The 18,892-nt window shown below is 37.9% G+C and overlaps 2 protein-coding genes across 11 annotated transcripts in view; one reads left to right on the plus strand and one right to left on the minus strand.

The window, feature by feature from the left end:
• The window catches only part of SEPTIN11 (septin 11), a 206,535-nt gene that overhangs the window by 92,670 nt on the left and 94,973 nt on the right, over nucleotides 1-18,892 (plus strand). The window contains exon 10 of one of the 9 annotated variants that reach the window (XM_063705348.1): nucleotides 13,392-15,537. The exons of 7 other annotated variants lie outside the window; for them this stretch is intronic. In XM_063705348.1, the coding sequence (XP_063561418.1) occupies nucleotides 13,392-13,431 (40 nt within the window). In that variant the 3' untranslated portion in view covers nucleotides 13,432-15,537. Of the gene's footprint in view, nucleotides 1-13,391; nucleotides 15,538-18,892 lie in introns of those variants that run through there. One more of the 9 variants, XM_063705342.1, reaches the window with a different exon arrangement.
• CCNI (cyclin I) overlaps nucleotides 5,005-18,892 on the minus strand; it is a 33,021-nt gene continuing 19,133 nt past the window's right edge. For both annotated transcript variants that reach the window (XM_031010123.3, XM_031010122.3), the window contains 5 exons: nucleotides 16,420-16,548; nucleotides 14,153-14,227; nucleotides 13,866-14,006; nucleotides 13,049-13,279; nucleotides 5,005-6,507 (listed from right to left, as the gene is read on the minus strand). In XM_031010123.3, the coding sequence (XP_030865983.1) occupies nucleotides 6,064-6,507; nucleotides 13,049-13,279; nucleotides 13,866-14,006; nucleotides 14,153-14,227; nucleotides 16,420-16,548 (1,020 nt within the window). In that variant the 3' untranslated portion in view covers nucleotides 5,005-6,063. The remainder of the gene's footprint in view (nucleotides 6,508-13,048; nucleotides 13,280-13,865; nucleotides 14,007-14,152; nucleotides 14,228-16,419; nucleotides 16,549-18,892) is intronic.

An 18,892-nucleotide genomic window follows, 5' to 3' on the forward strand; every position in this document is an offset into this window, starting at 1 on the left:
AGCCCTGTGTCTACTAAAAATACAAAAATTAGCTAGGCATGGTGGCGCGTGCCTGTAATTCCAGCTACTCAGGAGACTGAGGCAGGAGAATCGCTTGAACACAGGATGCGGAGGTTGCAGTGAGGCAAGGCCGCCCCAGTGCACTCCAGCCTGGGCGACAAAGCACATCTCCGTCTCAAAAAAAATAATAAAATAAAAAACACAAAAGACTATTAAAGTTTTTTTAAGCCACCTTTAAAACCTTTTGTTTCACAACTGACTTATCTTCCCAGCTGGAGACTGACAGTGATGGCAGTGTGGCTCACTTCAGAGTTCCTAGTGCTTGAATTTTTAAGACCACGGTATCTAGTTTTTGCGAAGGATGCCAACTGTCTTTCAGGTCAATCTCCAGCAAGCAACTGGCATACCCAGGGCTGGTGAAGGGATTGCTTGTATTAATTTTTTTTTTCTTTGTTGGACTCTCACTCTGTTGCTTAGGCTGAAGTACAGTGGCATAATCACAGCTCACTGCAGCCTTGACTTCCTTGGTTCAAGCAATCCTCCCACCTCAGCCTCCTGAGTAGGTAGGACTATAGACATCAGCAACTATGCCTGACTAATTTTTTTATTTTTTGTAGGGATGGGGTCTCATGTTGCCCAAGCTGGTCTCAAACTCCCGGCCGCAAGCACTCCTCCCACCTCAGCTGCCCACAATACTGAGATTACAGGCATGAGCTACTGTGCCCAGGTTGCATGTGCTAATTTGAGAAGACTAATTGGGAGCCTAGGTGTCTCTACTCATCTCCCTTTCCTACCTTGCTATTCCTGATTAACAGCTATATATAAATGAGACCTGTTGGTTGTCAGTGGAACATCACGTGAGGTACAAAAGATTTCACATCTGCCTCAAATCAGTTACTTGTAGGGATGTGAGATGAATAGCCTTTCAGTCCATTGTGGAAAGTTTCTTCCAAAGTTATGGCACCTAGACCGGGGAGGCAAAGGCTATTATAACAAGATTTTTTTGGTCCCTGTCTCACAAAAGAACAAATAAATGTGTGTGTTTGAGGGTGGGGAACGGGGAGCAGAATAACATTCCATAAAGAGCTGGGCTTAGACAGGTGCATTGGCTCAACATCTGTAATCCCAGCACTTTGGAAGGCAGAAGTGGAAGGATCACTTGAGGCCTGGAGTTTGAAACCAGCCTAGGAAACATAGTGAGACCCTATCTTTAAAAAAATTTTTAAACTTAGCCAGGCATGGTGGTGTGTGCCTGTAGTCCTAGCTACTCAGGAGGCTGAGGTGGGAGGATTGCTTGAGCCCAGGAGTTCAAGGCTGCAGTGAGCTAGGATCGTGCCACTGCACTCTACCCTGGGCAACAGACCTAGATAGACCCTGTCTCTTATTATAAACAAAAGAGCTGGGCTTAACTGTGAACAATGTGTTTAGAACTCTGGAGAGTTGCAGTTCTAGTTTTCCTTGTCTTTTTTTCTTATTCACTCATCCATCTTCCCCCAACCCCTCCTTCCCTCTTTCCAAATACTTTATTGTGTATACTGCATCAGGCCTACATTAGGTACTGGGGATTTAGCCATGCACTATGAATTGAACTTGTATAACTCATATAAGCACAGCAACGTTAAGAGTGAAAGAAAAGGCAAGTCTTTTCTATGCTAAGTCGTTTGCTGAAGATAGATCATATCCTGAAAAGCAAAAAGGATTCTGCTCCCCACCAGTCACTTTGTCGTGGCTGCTTGCCTAAAGTTGGCCTTCATTCTGGAGTGTCCTATTGCCTAATAAAATAAGCTATTTCCAAGAAATGAGAGACCAGTTCACTAGGCCTAGGGCTATTCAAACTGCTTTTCTACTACCTTACTGTTGTGTAACACAATAAGGTCAACAATTCTGGCATTTGATCTGCTATGAAGGCTATACTTCTAGAGTTAAGAGAAAGGCATTTCATCCTTCTCATTTCATCCTTAACTCCAGAGGCTCTTAGGAACTAAAAAAGTGAGTTCTTCTCAAATTTCTCTGATAAGACATTCTTGGTTATCTTATTACGCCTTTTAAAGTAAAACTGGCACAAGGGAGAGTTATGTCTGACATTGGTCTTACATACGAGTACATCATAAAAGCCACTAAATATGGTGAGGGAAAACTTGCTATTTCTTGATGCAAGCTGTGCTAAGTAAGCGTGCTCTTCAATTTTTCTCTCCTAATGATTGGCCAAATCCAGTTCAAACTGAAAGCAGCAAGGTTTTGGGACTTGGCTATATTCAAGCCTTCCCAATTGTATTTCTAGGCTACTTTACAGAACCACACAACTCACTAATTGGGATTTGTAAGACTGGTTCTGGTTTTTCTTGGTCTGAAACGTGGTATCCAGTCACCATCTGCCCCTTAACCCTGGCTGATCTTGCCAAAGTTCCCTGTCTCTCACACACACAGGCCTCCTGTACCTTAAGTAATATGAACTTCTAACTAAGCCAACACAGTTGGCTCAGCAACCAGATGAGTGTTCAACTGCTCACTAACATACAGTAAACTCAATTTCTCCCAGAAATTGAAAAAGATGCTGTATTTTTCTAAAAGCACCATCTAGTGGCCAAAACTCATAGCCTTATTTGATAACAGGTATAGGAGACATTCTCAACATAAAGACTGAAAGAATTTTCGTGGCTTTAGAAGTAACATTTACATGTTAGACAAAACTTCATGATGTCAAATAGAAAGGGTAAACGTTTGAGATGAGTTAGAAGTTGAACACTGTTAAACTGGGGATGCATTCTGCCAGGTTGGTTGTGAGAACCTGTGACATAGTATCTTCGCTTTCCAGTTGAAAATGCAAACTACTTTAGATAAAGATAAGCTCCTCATCATGTTGGCTGTGCATCAGTAGCTTAACCACATTTTCTTCTCAAGTGAAAAGCCACCATGCTGCTTTGGGCACTAATGCTCAAGCATAACTTGCTTCAGGAAATCTAGGAGTAAATTTAATAGCTTGAAAATTCAGGTTTGTAAAGAGCACAGAGGACACACACAAGTGGCTGACTCTAACAACACAGGAGAAAATACATAGTATTTCTTGGGGGCACAAACACCAGTGTCTTAATTCTCTCAACAAGAACATAGGTTCAGATTCTCTTCAACTTGGCTGAGTGAAGAGCTACATTCTACCTTCCTTCACAGCCAAAGGTAGCGTCAGGAACATTTATGACAAACTGGTCATATTTGACCTTTTACTGACATTTGGGAGCATTCTGCATTCCCAGCTTTCCCTTCTCCCTCCAAACTAATACATCGTCTATCATCTGTAGAGAAAACTTCTAGTTCTCTATATAACTAACTTTATATTCATCTCGTAGAGAATGAAGAAGTAAAATATTTAGCTTCCAGTCTGATCTTCAAGGGCTAGAACATGTTCTTTAGGTTTTTTTTTTTTTTTTTTTTTTTTGGTTGAATGGAGGATTAGAGAATAACTACTATCCCCATCAAGTATATTCCCTTGCCTTTCCAGAGGCTTCACGGAGCGACAGGTTTTTTAACCACCAGGAGGCACAAGACAATTATGATGCAGAATGCTCAAGTCTGGATCTTGAGTTTGTGATGTGATGCCAAAGTTTAACACAAGTAACTTGGGACAGGCTGAGAATAGTTTCAGGTAAAAGGAACTAATTGAACAGCAGGAACTTTTTTTTTTTTTTTTTTTTGATAGTCTTCCTCTGTTGCCCAGGCTGGAATGCAATGGCATGATCTCGGCTCACCGCCTCCTGGGTTCAAGCGATTCTCCTGCCTCAACCTCCCGAGTAGCTGGGATTACACACCTGATTAATTTTTGTATTTTTTAGTAGAGATGGGGTTTCAGCATGTTGGTCAGGCTGGTCTTGAACTCCTGACCTCGTGATCCACCTGCCTCAGCCTCCCAAAGTGCTGGGATTACATGCGTGAGCCACCGCACCCGACCGGAACATTCTTAATGAAAAGTTCTACACTGTTCAAGAATACTAGGCTCTTTCTGTCACAAGCCACAGTTCAATAAGGGCCCACAGTAAGTCGTGAGGAAGTGGGCTCAGGCCTCTGAAATGGTGGCCAAGGTTTAACAGTGCTTTTGAGGGCCAGGTCTCCAAAACTATCACTGAACTGAACGATGGGTTAAATAAGCTCTGAGGCATGAGGGCTAGCAGCCCACTATCCCACTTGATTCGGTGTCCCATGAGAAGAATGCTGTGTTCCAAACTAACTTACCAGCAATTTGTAAATGTTGAAAACCTTAAGACCAAAAAGTGAAAATCCTATTGTCCTCTAACATTCTGCTCAATTTGCAGCTACTGGACTACAAATGAAATACTGACTCTAAACTCAGTTTTATCCCTAGCTGTCTACATAACACAACTATGTCCTCATCTGTTAAATAGGAGGAAGTTTCATAGTATCTGTATCATTTTACAGATACTATGAACATATGCAGTTGTAAACTTCTTAGCGCTCCTACAATTCAGATGAATTAAACAGATGAAGATCAGGATAAATTTTTAAAATGTCTATCTGTGAAGCCAATCCTTTTCTATCTTCCCTCCCACTCCCTGTACTGACATGTGAGTAAATGCTTCCCATTTAATTGGATTTTAAGGTCATAAAACAGGTAGTCAACCCTACCACAAGAATTTTTTACAAATCAGATGATGACCTGAAAATACTCTTGTTCTGCTAAATCTGAACATTAAAAAATGGCTAAAAGTGACATTTTAAAGATAGGGTTCTGAGCCTACTCTCACAAGCAGTCACATTAAGATGTAAATTTACTATTTGGAGGATTCACAGTGCACCAGTGAAAAAATATCACGAAAGAAAAATTCTTATGTCTAAAACCTATATCCCTCGATCACATTCAGATCCTCTTCATGTTTTATTTTCAGTAAGTGTATTCTTGGTCTTTCTATTGTTTTCTCTAGTTGAAATAGCAGTGCCTAGCCAATCAGGAACCTGTACCTATTCACAACCAGAAAAAAGTCACAAAAACAAAAGTTAAGGACAACTTTTTATTGCTACCAGAGGCTTTTATCATCAGTACACAGTTCTGACTGCAATACCTTTTTCAGACTGCAAAGGGAGCTCAGGATCCAGAAGTCATTAAAAGAAACATAAGGCTGGGGAGGCAGGGGGAGTAAGTTCTATTAGAAAATCCTAATAGCTTAACAAAACTAGGGTACTAAATTCAGTTATAACATGTTACAGACTTAAATCATAGAGCTGCCCCAACATCTAGACAGTCTCTCCTACTGATTATAAATGAGTGAAAACTATCAGTTAGAAAAATCTAATTTGTTAATACATGTTTCTTTGGTGAGCACCTGGATATATTTATCACAAATTCTTTTATACAAATGTCGAAAATGCTTTCAACAAATCTAAGTGTCCTAATTACATGCCACTTTTAAGCATCACTTTAAGGTAAACAAAAATGAAAACCATAATTTTAAATTAAAATTTGAAATGAGACACAAAATCAACCTGGTAATATGAGAACTTTTTCTATTGCCATCTCTGATTAACATGGGACAATTCCAAAGTACCCTTTTCAGACTAATTGGAACTTGAGTCATGGCTGTCACACTGAAATAATTTGTTCATTCAACTGCAGTGAAAATCAATATAGATCAACATGCATAAAGTTCAGTAACTATTAAATGGAGAAGCAAGCAAAAGCAACAGGAAAATTAAATCAGGATGCTGAGGGGGAACAGGATTGCTGGCCATGAATTTTAACTGAATTTTTTGACGGGGCAAGCTACGTTACATTATGGCAGAAAAAAAGTGCAACTGACATACTACAAAGAGATTTTTTAAGTTTAAAAAAGTTTGGATCTTTTGGATTTTTTTTTTTTTTTTTTGGTCTTTATGTGCTTAAATAACGCTGAATTATAATTAGCCACACAAATAATGAGAGTTTTATTTTTTTTTTCTGGCTCACTCCAAATCAGCCTGTTAAGGTATATTTCCTTCTACAGCCTTTCCTGATTTTGCATGTTCTCATTCCCAAACTAGTCTACCTTAGTTTACACTCAAAGGTAGCACTTGTTGAACCTACATGACAGAAACAGGCTGCAAAGGTGGACAAGGGGAAGCATGTCCCTCTTGTCTTGATAAATCAGTGCCACACACAGAACCCACATTTTCTGAGACATTATCTTCATTATAGAGCCGTTTGATTCCATCATAGAAGTCATCCACTTCCATTTCCTCTACTTTGCGTTTAGTAGAGGTCTGCTTGCACCCACTGGCAGCTGGGAGATGATGGTAAAAGGCTGCTGTACCTCTGACTGGCACTTCTGGCTTGCTGTTGTCCTTGGAGAAGTCTGGGCCTGGGACAGAGGAGGGATGTAATCTGAACACTCCTTTGTCACAGGTCACCAGGGTGTGCTTGAGGGGACGGTAGACATAAACGGAATTTAGAGGCAGGGAAGACTGCAGAGTAGAAAGGTGATGTGCCACAAGCTCCCGACAATGGATCAACTGGGAGCTATCCATCTGGGCCAGGAAAAAAAAAAAAAAGCACACAGTTGATCATTAATTAACATAGGCTGCTCTGTTCTCTCTGGTGGCCATTTTTCCTCCCCGTGCTTTCCGTCCCCGCTGAGTCTTTTCTCTCCCCACATCTTCTACCTCCAACTCATCTATTTATCCAGCTACCCATCCATCATCATCATCTTAGAAATTAGGTCCAAATCTCTATTTCTAATATAATTATCTTTGGAACTTGAGTTTTGTATTTGCAATGTATGCTGAACATTTACATGAGAACAGAAACTACTTTTTTGTATCCAACGTCTGTTTTTTTTTTTTTTTTTCAGTCTATTCCCCCTGTCTAGAAGGCCCTTCATCCTACTCTCTTGGCCTCTTCTAATTTTTTTCAGTGGAGTCCAAAGTACTCATAAAGACATTCATTAAAATTGTAAAAGCCAAAGGGCAAAAAAAAAATTTTTTTTTAATCAGAGATGAGGAGGGAAGCTAAGAATTTTAAAATAGTAAATGAAAAATTTAGAAATATGTATTTTGTAGAAAATAGTAGACTTAGCACTAAGATGAAATGTTTTTGGTAAAGTTTTTAATTTGGGAGTTTTGCTGATTCCTTCTTACCCTTCAGGACAATTCACAGATATCAATCCTTTCTGGAGTTACCCCTGACTCCCTCAACACCCCAAACACCCTAAATGCCACGGTCATCTGTTTCTATATCAACCTTTTAACATATTTATGGCCAGGCGTGGTGGCTCATGCCTGTAATCCTAGCACTTTGGGAGGCCAAGGCAGGTGGATCGCTTGAAGCCAGAAGTTCAGACCAGCCTGGCCAACATGGCGAAACCCCTTCTCTACTAAAAATACAAAACATTAGCAGGACATGGTGGCAGATGCCTGTAATCCCAGCTACTCAGGAGGCTGAGGCATGAGAATAGCTTGAGCCCAGGAGGTGGAGGTTGCAGTGAGGTGAGATCAAACCACTGCATTCCAGCCAGGCCAACAGACAGAGCAAGACTCTGTCTTAAAAAAAAAAAAAAAAAGACACTAAAACCTTTCAACGTATTTACCACATTTCATTATAATAATCTATTTAACCATTTAACCTTTCCATTATAGACTACAAGACCAAAGGTGTGGCTTGTATTATATTCATCTTTTTATCCCTAAGTTTCTGGCACAATGACTGTACATGGAAGGCCTTTAAATTATTACCTGTAGTAAAGTGTCTCTCTTCCTCACTTTCAATTACAGCACTGTCAAAATAACCTTAGTTAGCATCATATATTCCTTCCCTGCTCTCTCCAGCGGCACCCCAATGCCTACCAGAAATAAGCTAAACTCCTTAGTTTAGTATTAATAAGAATCTCCATAATCTGATCTCAACCTTCTTTTCTAGTCTTATTTCCTAGCATACCCTCAACTTGTGGTCTACACTCTTGCTCAACAGTCCTGCTCTATATGATGCACTAATCTTCCCCTTTCTTATTTTACCTTTAATCATCTTATTTCTACCTGTTGAAATTGTATTGCCCATTCCTTCCGGGACTGGCTAAACACCATCACCTTCAGGAAGCCTATCTTGACCATTTAACTATCAGGGATCACTTTTTTCCAGTTTTGGGTATTCTGGACATTTCTGGACCAAGTCTTACTTATCCTCATATAACCTGCAGCACTCACCATGACTGTTTGCAATACCACAGAGAAAATAGGGGAAAATAACGCACTCTACAAGAACACATTTGGTCACAAAATTATTTTTCTCTCTAAATACATTCACTATTTGTTACTGAAAAATACCAGAGGAAAGAATGGTAAAAGGCTGATGTTAGTCATTGTATAATACAAATGCAAAATAACTGAAACTGTCAGAAATATACAAGAAAATGGCATATTTTAGCATCTACCATAATGTTCAGATTTTTTTCCCCTAGTTTGAAAGGCATTAGATAACACACTGTGGGTAAGACACTATTAACTAGTATTAGAATTTGTTCTCCCTCCCTTAAAAGAAAAAAAGTTACATAACACTTAAGATAGTCCCTGAACTATCAAGCTTACATTTAGGCTAGGTCTTATTATATATCCCAGGGATGTAGAACAAGCTGAAACATGCTAAAAACATTGGAACAAAGCACAGAGAAAGGATGGAGCTTCTGCCAATATTTTAGGAAGCCTAAAAAAAAAAAAAAAAAATGAAAGAAACTGGGAGTAAAAAAGGGGCTATAGTGCATAAATTATTTCTAAAAAATAAGTACAGTCATCCCACAGTATCCATGGGGGATTAGTTCTAGGATCCCCCAAAAGATAACAAAACCCAACATGCTCAAGTCTCTTATATAAAATAATGTAGTATTTGCATATAACCCACTTGCATCATCCTGTATACTTTAAATCATCCCTAGATTACTTATAATACCTAACAGAATGCCTACACATCACTTCATCTGTGTAGATTCAATGTAGTACTCAGCGTGCCACAAATTCAAGGTTTTCTTGGAACTCTGTGAAATTTCTTCCTGAATATTTTCAATTCACGGTTGGTTGAATCCAGATGCCAAACCCATGGATATGGAGAGCCACCTGTACCTCATTTAATGAAATGTTCTTTAGCAAATGAATGATATTTATTGGCCTAGAAAGGTAAAGGTACCACAAATATTCTAATGCCTTGGTCACTGGGCATAATAAATGCCATGGCAGAATCAAACTATGGCAGAATCCTAAAAAGACATGTATTTAAGTAAGAGGAAGACTATGTCACTATAATCTTTCTGTGTGAAAAAACGAAGTAAACAGAGAGTTATATTTTAGAGGTGGGAGACTGACAAGAAATGATAGAGCTAGAAAAGACCTTAGAAATTATTCAAAACAAAACCATCCATATGAACTCCACTTCCACCCAAGTCCCAAGTAAGTCTTTTCTCCAAAATAACATCAAAATAAATTCCTTCTAATCTAGTACAATCTGAATTTGTTCTATAAGACACCAAAATAATTTTTTCCTTCTTGAGATCCAGTGGAAGAAACAAAACAAGCACATATACTGGAACTACCAAAACTCTCGACACCAGACAAGTACTCTAATGGAGTTGATAAAAAGGACTTAAATGAACTCTAATTATAAGGTGTCAAGAGAATATTATTTTTTATAACAATAAATGACATAAATGGTAGGTCCAGATGGATCCAGGTTTGATGAACAGCATGAAGCACTGAGGAACCTGCTGGAATAGTCTGACCACAGCCACCTTCAAAAAGAACCAGCAGACTGGTGGGGACGGGTCTGCTTTTTTTTTTTTTTTTTTTTCTTAGGGTACATGTGCAGGTTTATTACCTAGATATATATTGCATGATGCTGAGGTTTGGAGTACAAGTGATCCTGTCAACCAGGTAGTGAGCACAGTACCCAACAGTTTTTCAACCCTTGCTCCCCTCCCTCCCTCCCTCCCCCCCCTTCTAGTAGTCCCCAGTTTCTACTGTTGCCATCTTTATGTCCGCGTGTACCCAACGTTTAGCTCCCACTTGTAAGTGAGAACGTGTGGTATTTGGTTTTCTGTTCCTGCATTAATTCACTCAGGATAATGGCCTCCAGCTGCATCCATGTTGCTGCAAAGGACATGATTTTGTTCTGTTTTATGGCTGCACCTACTCTAGTTTTAAACTAGAACATGTACTTTGACTACTGCCCAGCTAGGAACTACAAAGACCACCACACTAATCTAGGCAGAGTTAACAGCCTGAGTTTATCAGGGTGGGCCACATCAGTCAGAAAGAGGAGGACGTGAGCACAACCACACAACAGAGCAAGGGTAGAAGAAGGCTAAGGAGAGAAAGAGGTTTAGCCATCCCAGAATGGTGACCAACACGTGGCGCAAGAGCTTAAGGGGGTGTAGTGGGAGGTTAACAGGGACAAAAGGAAGATTGCCTTTCAAACCTGGGAACACTCACCATACTTTGTCTCAAAGTGGGGGCTCAGGCAGAACTAGTGAGAGTGGCCTCCTCACAGCACGGTATGTCTGTGATGGACTCTCCTCAAACCAAGACACTGGGAATCATGTCGCAAATAATTTTGGCATGATCTCATCAATCTGATGCAAGAATTTCCTATATTAAAACCAGAAAACTAGGAAGAAATCTGATATTGTGGCCTTGTCACACGTCTAAACACAAAGATATTAGACCTGGTGTTCCCTACCTGAACACAGCAAACTTAGCAAAAACAGAAATGAGTCCTAAAGAACTAGGAGCCATCCATGTTTGGACCACATGGGTTGGTGTTAGAGAACTGCTAGAACAAGTCCCAAGTCTCTACCAAGATTTATGACCTTCCTTTTCTTCACTAACTTCCCCACTGCAATTATATACTACACGGGGCATATCTCTTAAAAAGAAAAAAAATTCACTGTATTTCCAGTTTTCAAACTACGTCCAAACACTACCTACATAATATAATCTAAACCTACACTACATAGGTAGATTTCTAGCTATGGTAGGGAAAACGCTATGTTGAGTGGAGACCTGCCCTTAAACACAAGTATAGCTCCATTCTTCTATTCTATATTCTGGGATTGTGTGTGTACAAGATTTTCTTTGGGGAAGGGGGACTGGGAAAGGGTTCCACTTCTAAAACAAATTATGAAAACCACTGAACTAGAATTTTTAAGGTTTGTGTGGTATGAAAAAAAGCATTGGTTCTTTTAAATCACTACTAAGTAGCTCTACGCAGCTCTAAGAAAGTCTCCAGTTCCCTACACCAGAGCTATAAAATAAAGGAGTTGAATGAAATAATTTCTCCAAAGATTCTGTCAAATCCCAGGTTTGCAATACTCCTTCAGCTAAGAAGAAAAAAAAAAGTTTCAGTGAATACTTTCTTCCTCTAGCACCAGAAAACTTACAAAAGAGTATCAGATTTTCCAGTGTTTTTCACTAGGAAAACATGATCTCAAAGCTACAGAATACACATGCTATTTACAACATTATTATTTATGCTTCAAAATCTGTCCTCTGACACTAACACTTTAGAGCAATCTTTTTCTGTACTATCTTGAGAGTAAGCACAGAGAACAAGTCAGAAGGCATTTAGAGAGATGTCATTTGTTCCAATAAAAATAATGTAATGTAGGAGGTTTTCTATTAAGCCTATTCCTCTACTTCACAGTCTAATGTGAGTGATTAATATTCAACTTTCTTTCTAACACTCCAGGGTGAGCAAAGTAAATTTTCTGTGTCATATTATTCATTTAAATGGTGGTTTATCATAATTTCTAAAAATTCTAAGTAGCAACTACCTCCTAGGATTTATTCTCATTACAGCATTTAATTCTTTTAATCTAAGACAATTAAGATATCCCTTCAAAACAAAAAACAGCCCATGTTACACTACATAGGTAGATCTCTAGCTAACATACTGCTCTGATCATCAATCTTTTTATGAAAAGACTGAGCTCCCCTCTGCTCACAAACTAGAGCCTAAAATTCTTGGAAGCACTGACATACTTGTTTAAAAAAAAAATTATTTTTTTGCCTGGTTCATTTTCTTCAGACATACTTCTTAAAATGTTTGCTATAAGATCAATTATAACTTTCTTGGAAAAACACCAAATTCAACTATTATGTTTTTCTTTTATAATAATCTAAATTTTTAGCTCAATAACTGCAGTTCTTTGCTACAATTAGTTTATTGCAAAATGTTAAGCTTAGAATTTCACAATCTTCTAAGTAAAATCCAATAAAACAAATCAGAATAACTACTGTTAAATAAGAATAAATAGCCATATAAAGGGAAAGTAGGTTCATGAGTCTTTTATGGATTCAGGTGGCAGGAAAATGGTCTGCAGCAGATCTAAACTCGGTAAGTTCTATTTGGTGACATGAATAGAACCAGTAAGCCTTCTCTCAAAATAGTTGCTAACATACAGCACTCTCACCAACTTTCCATTTGAATGAGAATTTTCTCCACTGAACCTTTACATTTTACTTAGGTAGTTGATAATTTATCAACCTATACATTTTATAATAATCTGTAGATACAAGTTACAAACTAATCTTAGGTAATAATGGAACTGCCAGGGAAAAACCTCTTTCAGAAAAGTGGCTTCTACCTGCCAGTTTGGTATAAATACTTCACTTACTAGCCAACAATAAATTATTTGCTTGTCTAAAAAGCAACTTATTCTAATTTTTGTTCCTGACATCCGTTATAAAATGAGTGAAGTAAAGAAGTACTACATTAAAACCTACAGATGTAGCTAGGAAGTTTCTTTACAAAAAACTAAAGGACAATATGGTATTGACAATCTTATGAACATTTTAGAATTCTTAAAAATAAGAGAAATGGTTAAAAGGAATCTTAAAAATACTATATAAGTTTTATATGAAAAAAAGAGATCATCTAGCCCGTAAATTTAAAATATATACTTTACTCTTGTCTACTCTTAAGAATGGTTTGCCATTACAACATGAGAAATGTCTTTTAGTTTGGTAACTCTATGTATTCCAATAATAGAAAAACTTAAAAAGAACACTATTTAATTAGACTGACACCTACCTGTGCTTTCTGAAGCAGTTCAATTGTAAGAGAAAGCCAATCAGGAATGAGTTTCTCCATTTCCAGACTAACCATGGCCAGAGCAAGCATGGATCCTCTGAATTGCAGAAGTTGGTTGCAGGCCATACAGTGAAGTAGTTGCTTGGTAAGGACTGCCAAATGTTGAGATGGGCTCAATTTGGGCAAACTGAAAAGTAACTGAGGCCTAGTTGACACTGCAATGGCATGGAACTGAAAATCACAAGAACATCATTTTAACTTTATTTAAATATCTGGGAAATTACATATAGAAATTGATGCAACCTATTTAATTTTTTTTTTTTTTTTTTTTTTTTTGAGACAGAATCTCACTCTGTTGCCCAGGCTGGAGTGCAGTAGCATGATCTCGACTCACTGCAACCTCCGCCTCCTGGATTCAAGCGATTCTCCTGCCTGCCTCAGCATCCTGAGTAGCTGGGATTACAGGCGCCTGCCACCATGCCCGGCTACTTTTTGTATTTTTAGTAGAGACAGGGTTTCACCATGTTGGCCAGGCTGGTCTCAAATTCCTGACCTCAAGTGATCCGCCTGCCTCAGCCTCCCAAAGTGCTGGGATTACAGGCGTGAGCCAACGCGCCCAGCCTAACCTATTCAATTTCTAAGTCTGCGAATTAAGCTTCAGTGATATGACATATATACTAATTTATAATTTTTCCTTGGATATCAAGTTTTCTTTTTCCTATTTCCAGTACAAAATAAATGAGTAGGCAATCTATTTTTTAATTTACTGAAAACGACACACTCAAATAAGAAACTAAAAGACTTCAGGTATATTTACAATATGAAGAAAATCCAATGGTGTGGCTGTGTGAAGATCCCAATTCAACTTATCCAGAATAATTCTCTCCATTCTCAAAATTTCAGATGAGGAACATCCACAGAAACTGTCTCTTGCCAATACCTTTAGTACTGGAATTCTCTATCCAAAGCAAAGGGGAACAGGGACAGGGAGAAAAGGACAGAAAAGAAACTCATTTATGATTTTTGTTTTAGCAAACGAAGCAAGTTAATAAATGTGGAGAGAAATTTTCACGGAAGAAACATTATCTTGAAAGGATTTATTACCTCATCTTCCTCAACAGTCTTGGCAGCTAGGAAAAAACAGCTGATTGCAATACAACTCAAGTATTTTGGATGAGCCTAAAATTTTGAAGAGGGAAAAAGCAACTTTAGTGATTTTTCAAAAACAGTTTAACTTTTTGTAACTGTTTTAAAAACCTAGATACGCAGATGAGACAGGTATACACAAAATACTATGGAATTCAATTAATGTGACTGCCACTCATTACTTTCTAGATCAGAGCTAACTTTAAGAACAGGAAAGAAAAGTTTATTAAAAAGCTTTAGAGCAGTAATGAAAGGAAGGAAAGTACACTTGCAAGATCAAGTGTGTCTAGAGCTAACTTTTTTTTTTTTTTTTTTTTTTTTGAGACGGAGTCTTGGCCTGTCACCCAGGCTGGAGTGCAGTGGCACGATGTCAGCTCACTGCAAGCTCCGCCTCCTGGGTTCATGCCATTCTCCTGCCTCAGCCTCCCAAGTAGCTGCTACTACAAGCGCCCGCCACCACGCCCAGCTAATTTTTTTTTTGTATTTTTAGTAGAGACGGGGGTTTCACTGTGTTAGCCAGGATGGTCTCATCTCCTGACCTCGTGATCTGCCCGCCTCGGCCTCCCAAAGTGCTGGGATTACAGGCGTCAGCCACCGTGCCCGGCCTGAGAGCTAACTGTTAGCATTACAATCCTAGCCATATGATATTCTACAAAAATAATATCAATTCCATTGCTCAAAGTTCAACCAAAGCCAATTAACCAAAGTTCATTTCTATCCAGCAGAAAAAAAGCTTGATTTAGAAGTTTTTAATAAATAATATTCCCAAAATTAAAAAATTTTTTGTGTATGTAAACATTTTTTAAAGCTAATTGCTTGCAATCTGGGATATCTGGAAAATGCCTACTTTTATCTCAGCAACAAGTCCACATCACTCCTCCCTCCCTCTCTACTACATCTAACCTACTTTTCACAGATAATTCCATAGAAAGATGAGTTTAAGGTTAGTGTCCTTTCTTGGACAGTACATTTTTCAAAAATTATTAGTGAACACATTGTTGTAGTTTCTATCATGAGTTTCTTGCTGTGTTTATTAAACATTTGAAACAAAATTGGAGAAATTTCTGGAACAATTAGAGAATTTTGCCAAATATCTCATTTTTTTCATATTTCTTATTTATTGGGTCCTGTCATGTTTAGTAAGTCTCTTAAGAGTAGAAGTTTGAGCAGCTATTCAGTCTTACACTCCATAATTATTTGGCTTCTATTTTGTATACCTAATAAAGCATTTAATTGACAGTTCCCCCAGTTTGCATATTCTTCTGCATACTAATGCCTACAAGTTTAAATACTATGCTACTTTTTCATGCCTTGCCATTAAATAAATGCTCATTTTCTGCTTTAAATATGTTGAGGGCCTACTTACTAACTTGACATAGCCAATGACATGGCAATGGGGACAATATAAAACCTAATTATTTGTATGCTGTCATTCAACAAAAATATACCAAAGTTGCTTTATGACATCTTGTTATATACCAAAGTAAGCCCGTAGAAAGCACTTTGTGTTTTTCAGAAAGCCACACAGTATGGATATTCAATAAGTAGTGACAGAGAAAAACGTGCAACAGGCTTATACTTTATTCTAGTCTGATTCCTTGTCCACCTCTGTAAACCAGTATGTTAGAAAATGACTAAGTATTCTGCTGATGCTATACGGTTTGTGCTAAAATCAAGAGATAAAAAATTTCATAGGCTAAAAAGTTACGAATACTTGTAACAAAAAGAAAATTACAGAATACTATTAGAAACACTTCCAAAAACACTTCTGCTTTTTAAACAATAGTAGAAAGCCAGGAGTGGTGGCTCATGCCTGTAATCCCAGCACTTTGGGAGGCCAAGGCAGGCTGATGACTTGACATCGGGAGTTCAAGACCAGCCTGGCCAACATGGCAAAACCCTGTCTCTACTAAAGATACAAAAATTAGACTGGCATGGTGGCACGTGTCTGCAGTCCCAACTACTTGGGAGGCTGAGGCACAAAAATTGCTTGAACCCAGGAGGCAGACACACTCCAGCCAGGGCAACAGAGCAAAACTATCAAAAAATAAAAATAAAATAAACAATAGCAGAAGACATCACCATGTCTTCTTATGGGTACATACATCATTCTCCAGCAAAGTTCTCCAGTTCTTTCTACCTTACAGAATGTTCACTAATAGCCTCTAGTTTAGCATACGTACACTCAAATGAGGTTATATGTAAGTCTATCTTAAAACACTTACCTTTACGGTAGCTAAAAACCTGTCCAAAAGACTGCTAGCCAGAGCAAATGTTTCTGGGTAAAGGTTGAATTGGTACTTGAGTTTGGCCAGCCATTGAATTACTTCATCTCTCTGGGATGGAGAAACATTCTATAAGGGAACAATTTTAAAAACAGAAGACAAAGTTTGAGCTATCATCAAGAGTATGTTTAGAATTCTCTCTCATAAAAGGTTAGGTAATACTACGAAATATGTTTAAAAATGTTAAGGTTATTCAAAATCTATCAGACTTGAGATACATGAAAATAAAACTTTATGTATTGGTTATCACATTTAATATCAATATCCAATATTCTACTCTTTATTAAAATTTTCACTATGTCATCTCACCAAATATCCATAGTTGAATTAAATTTAGGTGCTCAGAGAATATAACATTTTAAAGTTTAAGTAACACTATTATCAACTGATAGTAATTTGGAGTTGTTACCCCACCTCTTAAGATTAAGAAAATATAGTGAATTTCTCCCGCAGCAAGTAGCCATTAACTTATCTTAGGAAATATAAATGAACTATGATAATGGAAATGATAGCCCATTTGAAAAACTAAAATCAATAGTAATAAGTAAAAGATACCAGGGACAACAGATGAATTATACACTTAGAGATGATGAAAAAATATTGAACAGGAAATTAATCTGAAGTAAATTACTATTTTGAAAAATTTCCACAAACACAAAACATTATTGTTTTATTGTTATTGTAAGCCTATTGAGTATAGGCTTAATTTTTAGCAGGGACACACTTTAAAGTAATAGTGATTAGAAAACTTTTACTCTTGAGTTTTGGAGTCGCCATTAAAAAAATAAAACCGGTTGTTTATTTTGGGAACATTCAGTATTCTCCTTACAGCTCTTTCAAACTGTAGTTTCAAACAGTTTGAAAGAGCTGTAAGGAGAATACTCAAATAATATGTAGGAAGATTAAAACAACAATGTTTTGTGCTTGTGGAAAGCTTTCAAAATAGTCATTTACTTCAGGTTGATTTCCTGTTCAATATTTTTTTTCATCATCTCTAAATGTATAATTCATCTGTTGCCCCTGGTAACTTTCACTTATTAATATTGATTTCAGTTTTTTAAATGGGCTATCATTCTGTTATCATAGTTCATTTGTATCTCCTAAGTTAACCACAGTAAGCCTACAATGGTATGGAACACTAGAAGTTATTCCTCATATCTAGCTGTAATTCTGTATCCAGGCTACTTTAAGATCTAGTTCTGGACTAAGGATCCATAAAAATCCCTGAGAACCAAGTAAAGCCAATCACAAGACTTCTGGATGAAGAGTTAAGCATTCAAGAGAAATTAAATTCCTATCAAGATGAGCTTTTATCCAAAATGCCACAACAAATAAGGAAAAGTAATGTTAACTAAGCCAGCCAAACACATCAACAAGGAAATAAATTCCCAGGAGAGGTAGGTGATGTTATAATCTGATGAAACTGGGAAGGCTTTTAGGGAGACGAAAGGAACGATGACTTACAGTAGCTATGAAAACAAGAACACCATTAACTCCAACCTTCAGTTAGAGATACAATGTGGGGTATGGGAGAAAAAAAAAAATCCCTGAATGACAGATTACATTAAATAATGTCACTATTTGGTGTTTGGCATTAAACAATAACAGAAACATACAATTGTAAGAAGAATCACAAAGGTAACATACAAAAAAAGAGAATACTGTTATATGGAGATTATCATATAGTTATAACTAAATGACATAACTTATGTAAAGCATATATATGGAATGCAAACGTACTCAAATATTAGTCCTCCTTTCCCACCTCTAAACTACCCAATTCTCTAATAATGTCAGAAAAACAAATTTACAAAATATTATCTATTAAGTTATTTTAAATACTGTTAACAATTAGTCATGAAAGAAATTATGACAATATCTTTGAACTTTAATATTCCATATACTTTTTGAGACAGGGTCTTGCTCTGTCACCCAGGCTGGATGGAGTACAGTGGCACAACCATGGCACACTGCAGCCTCGACCTCCCAGGCCCAAGTGATCCTCCCACCTCAGCATCCTGAAGTAGCTAGGACCAGAGGTACGTGCCACCATGCCCGGCTAATTTTTTTTTTTTTTTTTTTTTTTGAGATGGAGTCTCGCTCTGTCACCCAGACTGGAGTGCAGTGGTTCAATCTCAGTTCACTGCAGCCTCCGCCTCCTAGGTTCAAGCAATTCTCCCTGCCTCAGCCTCCCAAGTAGCTGGGATTACAGGCTTGTACCATCACGCCTGGCTAATTTTTGTATTTTTAGTAGAGATGGGGTTTCACCATGTTGGCCAGGCTGGTCTCAAATCCCTGACCTCAAGTGATCTACCCATCTCAGCCTCCCAAAGTGCTGGGATTACAGACGTGAGCCACTGCGCCCGGCCTAATTTTACTTTTTGTAGAGACGAGGTCTCACTATGTTACCCAG

Source organism: Gorilla gorilla, chromosome 3 (genome assembly GCF_029281585.2).
Source record: "Gorilla gorilla gorilla isolate KB3781 chromosome 3, NHGRI_mGorGor1-v2.1_pri, whole genome shotgun sequence".
NCBI classification, from domain to species: Eukaryota; Metazoa; Chordata; class Mammalia; order Primates; family Hominidae; genus Gorilla; species Gorilla gorilla.